Consider the following 16095-nt stretch of genomic DNA (forward strand, 5'->3'; position numbering starts at 1 on the left):
TAACGAAAACTGGACACATTTTAAATCAAAGCAGGTCAGTGCTGCAGTGATGTTGCACAAATAATAAAAAATATCTGCTTTTGGCATTAATCTCTCCCTCTCTCTCACTCTCTCTCCATCCAGGTCTATTTAAAGGCTCCCATGATTTTGAACGGGGTGTGTGTGACCTGGAGAGGCTGGATTGACCTACAGAGACTGGATGGGATGGGATACCTGGAACTGGATGAAGAGAGGGCGCAGGTAACACAGCACACGCATGCAGACTGATTTATGTGTTTTGGTGTGAACAACCCATTCTAATTCTCAACTCGTCACATACAAACACTTGGTCAGTACTCCTTGGGTTCACATTTTAATATAATGAGTAGCCCTATGTGTCTAACCAGCAGTGGTTATTGTTCTGTATTGAAACAAAATAACTAGGTTAGGTAAAGGATAAGATTGTGGTTTGGGTAAAAAAATAAAATAAGTCAAGTAACATCTTTGAAATAACTCCCTCCTAAACAAACTTTATCACTACGTCAGGTTTTCTATGCATCTCATTATAACATTAAAAGGTGCCTTCATAATCGGGATCAGACTTCAAGGGGTGTGACAAAATGTTGCTACTTGACGCCCTGGGAATGAGACCAAGATGGTGTGCATGAATAGAAAAACCACATCTTCCCCTGTCTCATCTCACTCTTTATCTGTATATGTGTATTTGTGTTTGTTTGTGTGTGTGTGTGTGTGTGTGTGTGTGTGTGTGTGTGTGTGTGTGTGTGTGTGTGTGTGTGTGTGTGTGTGTGTGTGTGTGTGTGTGTGTGTGTGTGCCTGCAGCAAGAGGACGCTTTGGCCCAGGCAGCCTTTGAAGAGGCTCGACGCAGAACCAGAGACTTTGAAGACAGAGACCGATCACACAGAGAGGATCTTGAGGTGAGAGGTCCTGTAATGGCGATGTTTAAAGGGAAATGATGCTTAATCTCAAAAAGAAGCTGACTGTTGCTTGATAGTTTAGCCCCAATCGCGTCTGCTTCTGCTTGAGACCTGTCTTAGCCTCGCAAAGCCGGCCTAATCATCAGATACATATCTGAGTCTGGATAACATGCCATGTGAACTATGAGTTTTACCTCTTTACTGTGTTTTACAGATAAACATTATAATGACTTTTCCCCCGTCTGACTCAACCACTTATTTAAGATGAACTTAACTCAAAATTGAAACACATTGTTTCACTTAAACACAGCATCACTGTTGGGTGTGCATCTTGGAGTACACCCAGTGATGATTTATTGTCTCATGCCTGATTACACTTCTGCACCACTGGAGGACATCAGGTACAAGCATTTCAGCTGTTATTAAAAGAATACTTCACCCACAAAATGACCATCACTTACAAATGATCCTGTGCTACCTTCAATTCTTAAAGAAAACTGTGTTGTTCTCACATGCTTTCTCACAGTAAACAAAGAATCAAAGAAACTGAGAACATTGTTGATAAACTGAGGTAAATGGGGGCTGGATTTAACAATGACCTGATGAATGAGACTTGGATTCAATTACACGACTGCAGATGTTTTTAATGTATTTGTCTGTTATTAAACGCCGCCCCTGTTTTCTTCAATTCATCGAGAACCTTCTCGTTTTTAAAAAATGTTCATTCCCCGTGGAGGCATGCGTGGTAAAAGATAATTTTTTTCTTCAAGAATTCAATATAGCATGAAATAAGTAATTAATATACAAAGGCCAATTTTGTGAATTAAGAATTTCTTTCTAAAGCAAGAACTGTTAATACAAATTAAAACACAGCCTTCTTTTTGGAGCTCAAATGTATGTAGAAACAGAATGTATCGAATGAGGTCTTTCCACAAGAGAATTGACCAAAGATATTCAAGCAGGTGTCTCATTCATCTGACCATGTGTAGAAACATTGGCTCACATGTTGAAGTCTGAGTGAAGCTGTCATTTCTCTGATTCGAGTCCTCCCTTGGGAGACGACCTTAAGCAAAAAGGGAAGTTTCAAGATTGTGGGCTGGCTTTGTTAGTCTAGCCTAACAAAACCCTTCCAAGTGTATAAGTCTAGCCTCTAGATTTGCAAAAGGTGTTTTCAGATTTTTTTTAAATATGACACCTAAAGAACTCATCATCTCGACAGCTTGTTAACAGTACATTGTGCACCGTGTTCTTTGCAAAACATTTCAAAATATTAAAATCACATTAAGAGACTTAGTAAATGATAAATACTCCAGATCAGGCAAAAGTGACTAAAATCTGTTCTAAATGTGTCATAATTATGTCTTTGTGAGTCTTTAATTAATTGTAGTTACGATATGGCAGGACACCATTTCATTAAAGACATATAGACGCAGTCCAAGTCAAATTTCCATTTGGGTTTTATTTGCTTAGCACCTGGGGTGGCTTTTGTGTGATGTGTGGTTGTGTGCTTTTAGATTATTATTTTAAATGTAAACATACCATTTATAGTTTATGTATAGGTTAAGTGCATGATCAGTTTGACAATACATCTAATCTGATTATTGATTTGATTTTACTGAACTATTGACTGACTTATTCAGTTTTGTCATGTGTCCCAAAAGCCTCCGGAGGAAAAGTAGTTGATTCACCCGTGCTGCAGATCACAGAAATATAAAGTAATTTTGACTTACCCAAATTACATCAGGAATTGTGAAATACCAACCTCACAAATTGTCGTAAGATCTGTTCTTAAATTAAGATTTGTTAATGGAATAATCTGCTCACAGTGTCCTACTCAAACACATAAAAAAATATAAACACTGTATCACTGTGATTTTTGTAACCATTCCAAAAGCATTTAACAACTTGAAGAAACTCACTTTCCCAGCAAGGCTTTGGGGATGTCAATGGCATGTGGACGAAGTTACAAATGAACCTCAAATTGTTTATTTTTTAGGACCCTGTGGTTTCTAAAATCTGGGACTGATGACACACAGACAGGCAGCCAGCAGAAAAGAACATGGTCTGTGTCCTTCATTTCTCACCATCTATCACACTGTCATGCACTAAACCACCCTGTGTGAGTGTGTGTGTGTGTGTGTGTGTGTGTGTGTGTGTGTGTGTGTGTGTGTGTGTGTGTGTGTGTGTGTGTGTGTGTGTGTGTGTGTGTGTGTGTGTGTGTGTGTGTGCGTGTGTGTGTGTGATTTTCATTATGTGTCTGTTCATAAATATGCATGCTCTTCTTTGCTTCTGCTTTTTGTATTAGCTGATTGCATGAGAGACACAGAAACTGCCAAATGTAACCATTTCACAGCGTGTTTGTACAATGGTGCCCACGTGCACACACACACACACACACACACACACACACACACACACACACACACACACACACACACACACACACACACACACACACACACACACACACACACACACAAATCAAGCCCGACCACAGTTCTGCGGCACATGGTGCTTCACAAATTAGACAGAAAGGGAAGGCAGGGACTCAGCACATATAGGGAAGAGGGGCGTGAGAGAAGCACGGACAAGGGAACAGAAAGACACGAAGGAAAGAGAGACATTATGAAGGTCATCTTTCATCTGACTTATCTCATGTTTCCTCCCTGAGGCTCTTAGAGAAAAAGAAAACCCTGTGTCTCCTACTCAATCAATATAAGTGCCATCACCATCCCCTACTCTACACCAAAGCAAATCCTACTTAGCAATAAACCGAGTTCAATTACTGATTCTTAATAAAACCATCCTCTATGTAAAACAATTATTTAGATTTGACATTAGAAATGATTAAGGTAAAATGAAAATTAGACTTTTGTTTCTATTCTAGCTTTGCCGACATTTATTTATTCTTTTTATTAACATGTTTCACTCGCAGAGGTTTTGATAGTTTTCAATGATGTGTATAATGAGAGAACATTAAGCTAATCGTTTATAAGAAGGTCAAATTAAAGGAATATTCTGTTTTGGGAAAAAACACTTATTTTTTGGTGGAAAATTGACACCTTTCTCTTTGAGACTGATAAAAGAATGAAGACATTTCTCAAAACATCTAACTACCCTAACAAATATATGTAGTGGCCAAAGCCTGAAAGGAAGTAGGAACAATACTGTTTAGTGTGTTTTGTTTTTCTTGCTCATTAAGTCAAAGGTTAAATGAAATTAATCTATCTAATATTTACAGTCCAGTATATGTGTAAAATATACATTTCTTCCAGTGAAATCAATAATAGAGGATCAGGAATAGAAGCAAAATGCAGATATTTTGCCCAAAGTCACCAAAAATAAAATAAAATATTTTCATGCCAAAATATTGATCTGAGAAGACATTTTAGATTAAGGTAGATTTCATTGCAGTAATGCTCGACAAATAAAACAGTAATGTCCTTTTTTCACTGTGTGCTCCCAGAAAGCTGTTTCTCTTTCCATTCCTGAAGCGTTGTCATTTTGGCAGATACAGCATATCCAAAAGAGGTGATATTCCAGTTATTCAAGGTCAGAAGGGTCCTGTCAGAATGATGGATAGAGAAGCAATATATATCGTGAGGTCATGCACTCACACACATACGCACACACAAACCAACACTATTCTCAAAGTGCTCAGCAGAAATAAATGTGGTGGTGAATGATGAGCTGGCACTGAAAGCATTAATATATAATTAGTATTGATCGCCATCAGACCCCCTGTGTTGGTCACCACACACACACACACACACACACACACACACACACACACACACACACACACACACACACACACACACACACACACACACACACACACACACACACACACACACACACACACACACACACACACACACACACACACACACACACACACACACACACACACACACACCTCCAGTATTGAGTTGTGGTTAAGCAGCCTATAGTGGCCGAGCAGGCTTCCATCTGTGTGCAAATCAATACAACAAGCTCTCCTACCCTTATGATTAGCAAAGAGACCACTCCCTTTTACAAAGAATAAACACTACACTACTGCCATGATTCAGCATCATACATCATAGTTTCAACTGAGCGGGAGTTGCAGGAGTCTGGTTGCACATGACTACTTCATCCACAAAATTTGAATATTAATCAATTATCAAATGTTACCTTGAATTCATTAAGAGAAAAAAATAGTTGGTTTCTCACGCATGCCTCCAAGGTGAATGAAGAATAACAAAAAGGAGAAAGTCTTGATGAATTTAAATGAATAGAGGTCACATTGAAAAACAACAAGACCACATCAAAACATCTGAACGCTCACACAATTTGTTTCTCATTTATTCTGCCGTATGCTTACCACTTTTCCAGCGCATGCATTATTCCTACAGTATAACCTAGCAATTTAATACACTTCAGTCATGTCCTGACACTGAGGAGTAGGGTGTACACATAGGTGTAATTAATCACATGACTAACTACAATACTTGATGGAGTAAACTGTTAATGCTTTGGCTGGATCTACTACTCATCATACATCTTTTAATAATAAAAGGAAAATGTGCTCTGGGGCCTCATTTATAAAGCTTTGCGTAGAATTCACGTGGGAAGGTGGTGTACGTAGGACAAAGCAAGTAAATACGCACAAAAATATTCCGATTTATAAAACACTGCGCACGCACGTCCTATGCCGGTTTCCCTTTATAAATCACAATCAACTCGAAATGCGGCGCAGCTTTTGCGGGCTTCACGTAACGCCCATATTGGCCTATAAATAGTCAAAGAAATGCCCCGTATTAATATTCATTCAGACTGACTGCAGGAAGAAGATCGCAGTAAATGCAGACAGAAGAGCAAAAAAAGACATTTCACACTGAGTCAGATTTTGGTTCTTTTGGGGAGGTGGAGACAAGTAAATCATATTGTTTGGTGGATGCAGTTTGAACCAGAGTAGCAGCATGAAGGTCTTCGCCCTCTAAAGCTATTGGGTAATCCCACTGCGCATGCGCAGCACTGACAGACTTAATCCACGCCCACCTACGACGTGGGCCCCACCTACGGACTCACTTCCGTATAAATAGGAAGTAGGCCCGACAATCTGCTCCCATTCAAGTCAGGGCTGTGTTCGGGTTTGCCCTTCATGCCAAACAGGATACATTATGAGTTACGACCGGCACTCTCGGTGTGAGTCCTGCCTGGGATTGGAGCACGCAAACGCGGCTCTCACTCCCCAGGTGTCGTGCACTCATTGTGTCCGTCTCCCTCTGGCCCACAGACAGCGGAGAGCGGACGCTCTCGCTGCTGCGGCCGAGGATGATTGGCCAGTCCAGGAGTCTTTCTCCGTGGACGAAGCCCTTGACTTATTGGATCCGAGTGGCAGGCAGCAGCCAGTCAGGCGACTCCCTCCCCTCCATTCACGGATCACCATGTGGTTCCCCCATCCTCCCTCTCCTCGGATGGAGGAGACAGGACTGACACCGGGTCCCGGGTCATCGGGTCCCTCTCTCCGCCATCACGGCTCTGCCGTCGATAGGCGGTATTCTCCAGGAACTCCCAGAGATCATCGGAAAGGCAGCCGCCTGGATGAGATCTCCCCGTTCCCCCGGTTCAGGAGAGTTCTCCTCCGGATGACGTAAAAAAAGCTGCATAAGCCGGCTGCCTCATAACCTGTCGGTTAATAGGCAGCAGGGCTCGCGGCATAAACCGGCTGTCTTTAAAACCTGTCAGTTAATTAGACAGCACAGGTTTTTTCCTCTGTCCCAGATGTGCCTCCTACACACACCTCCTCTCATTCCTCAGCGGGTTTGAGCGTGAACGCGCCTCAATGTCCGGTTTACGAGCTTTCTCCTAAACGGCGACATGATGAGAGCCGCTGTGCAAAACAGCGTGTGGAGGCCCCCTGGGGCTCTGGCGTGGCTCGTCACCATGACAACCACAGCACATCCAGAGCATGTACACCCGCTATCAGAGTATTACTCAGAGTATTACTCAGAGTATTACTCAGAGTATTACTCAGAGTATTACTCAGAGTAGCGGCGCGTGTGTTCGATGGACAGATGGATGATAATAAGCAGCAAGGCTCACCGGTTATGCCAGCTGCCCCTGAACCTGTTGGTTAGTAGGCAGCATGGCTCGCTGCATAAACCGGCGGTCTTTAAAACCTATTGGTTATTAGGCAGCTCGGATTTTTCCTCTGTCCCAGACGTACCTCCTACACACGGTCGTAATGAGCCCATGAGTGCCATTATTACACCTCGTGTGGACAGCACTGCACACACCTCCGCTCATCCCTCAGGGGTGTTGAGCGTGAACGCGCCTCAAAATCCGCTTTCACACCAAGTACTTTGCCTTACTTAGTACCCAGCACTTAGTGCCAGCACTTAGTACCCCCATGGAATTAAGTACAGATCCAGTTCCCTGAGGGAAGATTACGCAAATGAAGCCGCTGACGTCACTTCTTCTTCTTCTGCTTTGGGTTTACTGGCAGGCCGCAAACCACTTCACGGCGTATACTGCCACCCGGAGTTGGGGACTGGCTTCAGTAGAAGCTGCTGGGACTCCCAGCAGCTTCTACTGAAGCCTTCCGAGTAAATCGCCAGAACGCCGACACCTCCTCATCACTCCACCGCTCCCATGTTTTTTTTTGTGTTGCCATAAGTTATTCTCTCTCCGTTGGTGCGCGGGGCTAATGCTAAAGCTAATAATGCTAATGCCAGCAAATACAATGGCGGCTTCACAATCTTTTCAGAGTTTTACGGGGCGTGGTTCGCCCAGCCAATCGAAATTGGTACTTTTTTCTCCCCAGGATAGTACCACCTTTCTAGCAGGCACTAATAATGGGGGTAAATGTTCTCGGAACTAAGTACTGTTTTTGGTGTAAAAATCGGAACTAAACGGGAAAAGTACGGGTAAAAGTACTCCGGTGTGAACGCGTTTAATGTCCGGTTTACGAGCCTTCTCCTAAACGGCGACATAATGAGAGCCGCTACACAGAATGGGGATGAGAGTGTTATTTTACCTGGACGACCTGCTGTGGCTGGCTCGCTCCAGGGAGGAAGTCGCTTTACAGACGGTACAGCTCGTATCTCATCTGTCAAGCCTGGGTTTCATTTATAAACTGGAAGAAGAGCTGTCCTCTTCCCTCCCAGATTATCATTTATCTGGGAGTGGAATAAAACTCGGCCACCATGAGAGCGCGGCTCTCACGGCAGAGAGTGGAGAAACTGACAGCTCTCCTCCGGCGTATCACACCCTGCAGCGTGGTGACAGCCCTCTCCGTGATACAGCTGTTAGGCATGAGGTCAGCGAACTGGTCTCCCAGGTATGGAGCAGGTTCGGGAGAGCAGAGGTGGATCTGTTCGCTGCACGCGGGAACGCGCAGTGTGCCCTCTGGTTCTCCCTGAGAACGCAGGACCAACCCCCCCTGGGGTTGGACGCGTTCGCACACCAACCTTGGCCCAGGGTGTTGATATACGCTTTCCCACCAGTCCCACTGATCCCTCGGTTCCTGGACCAAGTGCAGGAGGAGTGGCTGACAGCGATCTTAATAGCCCCGGAGCGCACAGGAGCGTCCTGGTTTTCATGCCTACAGCGGATGCTGTCAGGCAGACCGTGGGAAATTCCGTGGCGCGGGGGCCCTCTCTCCCAGGTGGAAGGAGCGATCAGCGGTCACCCAGTGATAGGCCAGCGTTTGTGGGCATGGCCCCTGAACGGGAACACTTAGAGGGGCTTGGCCTCTCTCAAGATGTTGTACGTGTTGTTTGACAGGAATTTGGCTTATAGCACGGTCAAAACATGCTGCTGCCATTTCATCTTGCCACGTACGGTGTCGCAGTTTCTCATCTCTCCCGTTTTTGTGCGTACGCATGGGTCAGAGTGTCCGTGGAGGACCGCACATTTTCCGGTCATGTTTGTTTTTTATAAATCGCAAAGATTGCTTAGAAACTGGAGTATGCCATCTTTTCAGCGTAGGCCACGTTTATAAATGAGGCCCCTGCTCCCAGTAATATTGTGTTAATAACAAAAGAGACAGATTTGACAGGAAATAAATTATGATTATAAACCCTTTTTAACTTCTAAAGGGCAGGAACAAAAATAAGAACCAGTGATTGATACCAGATGAAAATTTAAAAAAAATGAATTTCATTTCAAATGTCTTTAGAAGCAGTTTTGATAGAGCAACCAAAATCCTCACTAGAGGAGACAGACATAAAGTGGAGTCAGTCTGGCTGTGAGGAATCAAAATGGTAGTATGACATACTGTATGTGTTTGTGTGCATGTGACTGTGTGTATGTTGCTATTATGGTGAGTCATTGAGATGACATAAACCACATTCCAGTTGAACTAAGCAACCCCTTTACTATCTATGTCTGCATTTCTGTCTGCTCTCCGACTCCCCTCTCCCCACTCGTTATCACCCGTCCCCCCAACTCCCCATTACTCAACCTCCCAATTCTGCTCAGCTATCACTTAAGTGTAAACATATAACCACAAATGTTTATTTTTTGTATAGCAGTAGCAGGTCCTGCCATGGGCTCACCAACACTCACTCATGAAATATATTTAAAAGTCTTGTCATACAGCCGGCTTACAATGATGACCTAATAATCAATTTGGTGTTGCTGTGTTTATGTATGACTGTCCGTCTGCCTGTCTGTCTGCCAACTATCTTGACTAATATATCAACGTCAGTAAAGTGTATAAACAGCAGCGTCGAGCCTTGTCTAAAAAAGTACTCTGGTTACCTCTAGTGAATGTTTTTGGAACTGCAACATTTTTTCAGTTGACATCACATCAGCCTGTAGTTGTAGATTAAGTATAGATGTTTTCACATTTGAGAACGTGTTGGTTACCGACTAGCTGAAGTGGTGTTGTATGAGTTACTTATCCATAGTCAGTGTTTTACTTACAACATATTGTTGGAGAATCAGACAGGAATATCATAATGAAAACCATACTGCTGTGAAAGGGGGCAGCATCCAAATGTATTTAAATGTAGAATTGTGTTATCACTTTCAGATGGAGAACTGAATCTGTAATCTATACTCTCTTCAACGCCACCAGTTTCCATTAACAAATAGTCATTTTACCTCCCAGAACACGGGAGTTGCTGGTATACCGCTGTCTCGAACAGTTAGTTTGTGTGAATCCAAATTAACCCCTTAAAACACCAAAATGACGTACAATAACACAAACAAACTAACAGATTAAAGGAAATGGAACACCAGCAACTAACATTTGCTGCAGGTGAAAATGACTGTTTTTGGCTGTCTAAAGGCAGAGTAACGTGATCAAAGTAGTCTTAATATTACGTACTCCAAAACTGACATTCATTTTTATAGCTAGGTTTTTGTTTTAGGTATCTCAAACTCATTGCTGCTGCATCTGTCCACAAAAATCATGTTTTTTTCAAATAGGTGGCGTAAGTGTATAATGCAACCCCCTTTAAAAAAACACATAGGGCTAAAAACTTACCATAGAGTAGAGTAGGTGCCCTTGAGCAAGGCTCCCATAATTAATGAATTAATTAGATTAATATCCGGGGTATAAACAGTTAATACTTCACAACACAGTTTAATATTGTTGTAATCAGTTATAACTTTATGATGCATACTGTTTTGAGATTAATGTTCAAGTTAAGTTTTACCAGTTTGACTTTACACCTGTTCGTCCTTGAAAAATGTACTCAATCAATCTCTTTCCCTCTATACCCTGTCTTGTGTCTTGCTCCATCACTCTTTCTTTCTTTCCCTCTCTCATCCTTCCATCCCTCTCTCTCCCCAGTCCAGACGACAGCAGGACCACAGCCCTGGCTCCAACATGGCCAACGCTGACGTTGAACACAAGATGCGCTGAGGCGGAAGAGAAGGACGAAGTACTGGAAGGAGGAACAGAAGAAAAACCAGGGCTGGCTGTCCATTCACTTTCAATATAATCAACTGTAAAAAAAGGTCATCTGAAATTGCAATTTTGACCAATGTTTTCAACATGTGTTCTTTGTTTCCTTGTTAGTCTGATATGATTTTTCTTTCCACACTCAAAACATTGTTCTTACCTTTTTAAATTTAGAAGAAACACAACTTCCTTAATTGATTGAATTGAAAGTGAACCAAGCTCCACAATTAAGGATTCACAGGAATAAGTACCCAACAGACCTGGGCAAAAAGTAGTTGTATATATTTAAATACAAAGGAAGGATTATGAGAGGTTGAATTAGCATTATATTAGCATCATATTGCAAATATGACACATCCGAGGTTGAAGTTGCTTCTTGAGTCAAATGAGTATCTATATAAAGTATGGATCAAATCACTCAGACTTCTATTTATTTTTTTCCAGGTCTTACATGATTTGATGGAAAGATCTAAGTACCAAAAGATATATTTTCTATCAATACAAATTGTGAAAATAATGGAAGGGGGGGGGGGGGGTAACAGATGCCAGTAGTGAGGGGAGGCAAAGGAAAGAGAAGAGAGGAGAGTAGAAAAAATTGACGGTCACGGTCGAGGCTTATTGTCCAGGATTAACAGAAAATAATGCGTCAAAAGTAAGGTGTTGAAAAAGAAAAGCAGTGTGACTGCGTTGTTCATTGTTTTTGCAACGCCTCACATTTGGGAACATGCCTTTTAACCCTAATTATGCATAGTTAAAAAAAACTGCTGTTTTCTTAGACCAAAGTTCACTTTGCTGGTAAGGGAGGGAGGGAATGGAGAAAGGTACGGGATACAATAACAGAAAACTGGGTTGCATTTAAAAAGTAGGCAGGTGGGAGGAGAGCATCCAGAGAGAACTATGCTGTTTTGTGTAGTTTGAAGTGTTTGCTGTACTATAATGTTCAGTTTCTCTTTAAAACATCAACCATGGTGGGAGGCCCATGACTATAGAATCCCCGGTTAAGTAGCAACAAGTTTTACAGCTAATTTGCACTATGTGATACAATCAGACTTGTTCTCAACATGGGTTTTTCTTTATAGGCATGAAACCAAACATAGGCCTGTGTTGTCTATTGTTACCTATGCAGCCTTTTTATTGTGAGAACACTTCCTTTTAAAGCGCTTTGATAAGGAATAACTGGGATTTTTAAAGGCTACATCATAGTGATGCAAGATTTGGGTGTGCCCAACCAGTAGCATGCTCCACAAGGTATAAAAGCATTTGTTTGTTTACCAGGATGTGTCACCAGGTGGAGTTGTGATCTGGGGTTGACTATCAGGCAAAAATGAAACACATCCTTTTGCATGAAGGCTTTTTCTTGACATTGACATGCTACTTTTTAAATGGGTATATTCAAAGGCTTAAGCTTACAACTTCTTAAAAATACACACCATAAACATCAGTAGCATGTGTTGTAAGTCACTTTTATAGAAGTAAGGTACCTATCCAACTTAAAATCCGTCTATTGATCAGCCAATCACCCAGATATTCCTCATCATTAAAGGGCTGTACAAGCCTAAATACAGTCTAAATACTATTCCCTGTCCTGTTACAGTACAAGTGTAACAAAATGATATGTTGTTTTATTGTTTTGTTTGAGTGAAAGTCATGATGTTTGCTTTTGATATTACTTCTCACATCCGTATACGTATTAATTTGTGTTCATCTTTCAGCTTTGTTATGAAATAGTAGTAGCAGCGGTAGGCTATTTTATGTAATATTGAGTCGCGTTTCTAGAAATTTGGGAGTTTTAAGGACTTTTGTTACTTTCGCTTTTCACTGTTCTATGTGTTTCTTTTATGTATTTTATTTGTATTGTTTATTTTTTAAAGGAAATCCACTTACTGGGTTAAATACAGTGAATGTGGATTGACTCAAGCCCTTTTATTTTTATATTGTGCAACTAGAAGCTGATTTCATTTTCCATTGTGTTTTCCATTTAGTGCACTCAACGGTTTTATTCTTACTATTTTACCCAAGACAACTTTTCTTTTTTCCCCCTGCTTTTTTCCTTTTCTCAGCCTGGCGTATTAAGAATATTAATGATTTTTACATTAATTAGGTAACAGGTTATCTTTTTCCAACGATAGTGGGTTAGTAACATTTGACAATAAGTTTTACAATAGCCATGCTATTGTAGTTTAAATAAAACAGTTATTTGAAAGCTCAAACAACATGAAGAACTCTGACTGATTACAGAGAGGTTCTATCATTTTCACAGACCTCTAGATGCAATGGAACTGAAACAACGGTTTAAGCTGCATTTGTAACACAATTGTGAAGTTTCCTACAGCCCCATTAACAGAAATTCACCAGGAGAAATCATCAAGCTCAGAGTACAACCAAAAAATGCAGGATTTTCATACTGAAATTGCATTGGGGGAAGTATTTCAATAACCTGAGGTTAAATTATTAACTTTCTGATTGGCAGCCATAGTTCACTTTTTTGCACATAGATTTTCCTCTGATTGTTCTTAGTAAGGGAATCTTGTGGAAAACATACCTCTGTCTGAGTCCATAGGTTGGAAAGGTGCATTTTGTGAATTGGCTCAGTTTGATATTGTTATGTCATATGTGTCGTTTGTGTTTAAGATCCCCAGCAGTATGAAGTTAAAGTATCCTTGAATCAGACAGAGCATTGGGTATGCACATTGAGATTTAGCTGGACAGTCCAGACACTACAGTATGGGATGGACTCTGTTGTAAGTTTATTATATGTTATGTTTGAACTATAGCTTGACAGTGACCACTGGGCCTACATTTTAAAAATAAAACCACCTGTGGGTGGTCTCATCAAATCTACCATGTCTGTAATTCAACTATCTTTATTGATTTAAACAGCGTGTTTTTCTTAAGAGACATTATTGAGGAAGTGATTATAAAAGACGGATATGTATAGGCAGGGCCGTATCCACCATTGAGGTCACCGAGGTCCGGACCTCGGTCATTTTTTCCGAGCTGTGTATATAACAAAACTTTTTGAAATAATTGCACTCAACGGGGTTATTTGTAGTACTTCCATTTACTGACGATGGGGGCGCTGCATAACTACGTAGCCTCGATTAAAGCAAACAGAAGAAGACGACATGTATCAACCATAGACTGTGGGTGTTTCTCAATCTTGAGTAAAGCTGCTCCAGAGCACTATTTCAAGCATACAAGGGCTGAAGTCGAATAGTCCATTTAGCTTAGGAACCTTCCTAACTGAGTGAAATGACCCGGAAGTCCCTCAGTGGCAGCCATGATAAGTGCAGTTCGAATTCTCTAGAGATCAGGGGTTCCCAACCCCCGGTCCGCGGACCGGTACCGGGCCGCGGAGGTGTTACTGCCGGGCCGCGAAATAGCGGTGAGTTTATCGTAATATTTGAAGAATTATAAATATATAAAAATATTTTATCATAATAATTTTCGCACCTATGCCACCAGTCATATTATTTCATCCAGTAGCTAGTTAATCTTTCACCAGAAAACCGTTGAAAATGGCTTTTATGATGTTCCGAGGGATTCGGCGGCTCAGCCTAAAGTCTCAGCCTCTTGTGCGCACGAGCATGTTACCGGTGCGCCAAGTAGGAAGAGGAGCGCACAGGAGACAACCGTTTGATTGCAGACTGTTATGTTTATGTGGGGAAATGGTGGTGGATACATTATTTGAGATATATTTCAAACTCGGACTTCATTTTAAGGACATGTCGGCCAGGGGTGTAGAGGGAGCTATTTGTTTAAGCACCGGATTGGCAAAACAGGAGAGTAAACCAGTCTGCCTTGATCTATGAATTAATGTCCGGGACTCTCACGGTATCTGCTGCCCGCAGCTGTTTTATAGAAGGAACCCCTCCTTCACTTCATGATTTGGCTGCAGTATCAGGAGGCAGCGGGACGTACTCGGTAAAGAGCTGTGCCTTTTTACGCACCGCCTTCGCTGTGTTTAACTTAATCAGAACAGTTTAAGAGTGACTGCAGGCTGCTACGTGTTAACCACACACACATCTACACACATCGAACTGCCCGATTACTCCCCCTTTTATTAGTTTTATGAAGGAGATGTCCAGTCAGTCACCAAGGCGCATGTGTGTGTATGTGCTCTGCTCAGCTCAGCTCTGTGTGTTCGGTGTGTTTGTGTCTGTCCGACACCGGCATATATGCGGCTGTTCCCAAAATAAACGAGTTTAATCTTAATCTCGATGTAGTGCTAAACTGTCGGGAGTGCACCGGAACGAACGACACTATCATAATATCTTCTGAAAACAAATGCCAGTGTCTCACACACACACACACACACACACACACACACACACTAAAAAAACTGACTTTTTGGTGTAGTAAAATATATTTAATTAACTGTCGTACTTTTTACATGGTAATATCAAGATTCACAAAGAACTAGAATTTCTTAAGTAACATTTTAAATGTATACACCTTTTATTCATGTAATACATTTACAGTGTGGGAGGAGTACGTTTTATTATATATTTACTCATACTATTTAAATGATTTATAGTCACTGCTCATAAACCTTAAAATACTAAGTAAATGTTAATCTAAAACCATAGTAGCTGTTTGAATCCGCGCATGCGTCTTGACAAGACAAGATACCCGCGTTTTTGGACGACGGTGCAGTTGGGTTTGCAGTTGCACATTTGAAGGCTGTTGGAGGAGCTGCATGGCTGGAAAAAGAAGTGTTGGTAAGTTATTGTCTCTCTGTTTAAGACTTATGATAATATATGTGTCTTTGTGCATAATAGCCTGATTCTTGTTTGCTTGAACCATGTTAACGTTTCTGTGCATTAGTTCACAAAGTTGAGAGATTATGTTTTAGATATGTTACGTGCTGTTAGCTAGCTAACCGTAACTGTAATTTACCAGATAATTTAAAAAAACACTCACATGCATCTAAAGAAGGTTCCACGTTTTATTTCACGTCTATAAAACTAAGGGCATAACAGTTGGAATAGCATTGTCAAAAGCAGAGGAGAGGAAAAGTAATGTTAGCTGAGTTAGCGTTAGCCGCAGTTTTCCAAAATGTACAGTAAACACACACACGGCTTAAAATGTCTTATAATTATATTGTTGTTGTTTTTTTTACAGTAAGTTAAAGTATTTTTTCTGCAGTTTGAGACCTGTGAGTTAGTGCATCACTAATTATAATCCAGTGATATAATACATATTATTGTCAAATGAGCCATTCTGCATAATGAGTACTTTTTACTTTAAGTTTATTTTGATACTAATACTTTTGAATT

At 41.3% G+C, this 16095-nt stretch overlaps 1 protein-coding gene across 4 annotated transcripts in view; it reads left to right on the forward strand.

Annotated features, from left to right (window-relative positions):
- Positions 1-13657, forward strand: part of LOC117491443 (core-binding factor subunit beta-like) — a 36359-nt gene extending 22702 nt beyond the window's left edge. The window contains exons 4-7 of one of the 4 annotated variants that reach the window (XM_034141426.1): positions 124-240; positions 820-915; positions 2912-2977; positions 10706-13657. In XM_034141426.1, coding sequence (XP_033997317.1) covers positions 124-240; positions 820-915; positions 2912-2941 — 243 coding nt within the window. In that variant the 3' untranslated portion in view covers positions 2942-2977; positions 10706-13657. The remainder of the gene's footprint in view (positions 1-123; positions 241-819; positions 916-2911; positions 2978-10705) is intronic. The other 3 variants (XM_034141427.1, XM_034141424.1, XM_034141425.1) reach the window with 3 other exon arrangements.
- The last annotated feature ends 2438 nt before the right edge of the window (positions 13658-16095 follow it).

Source organism: Trematomus bernacchii, unplaced genomic scaffold, assembly GCF_902827165.1.
Source record: "Trematomus bernacchii unplaced genomic scaffold, fTreBer1.1, whole genome shotgun sequence".
NCBI classification, from domain to species: Eukaryota; Metazoa; Chordata; class Actinopteri; order Perciformes; family Nototheniidae; genus Trematomus; species Trematomus bernacchii.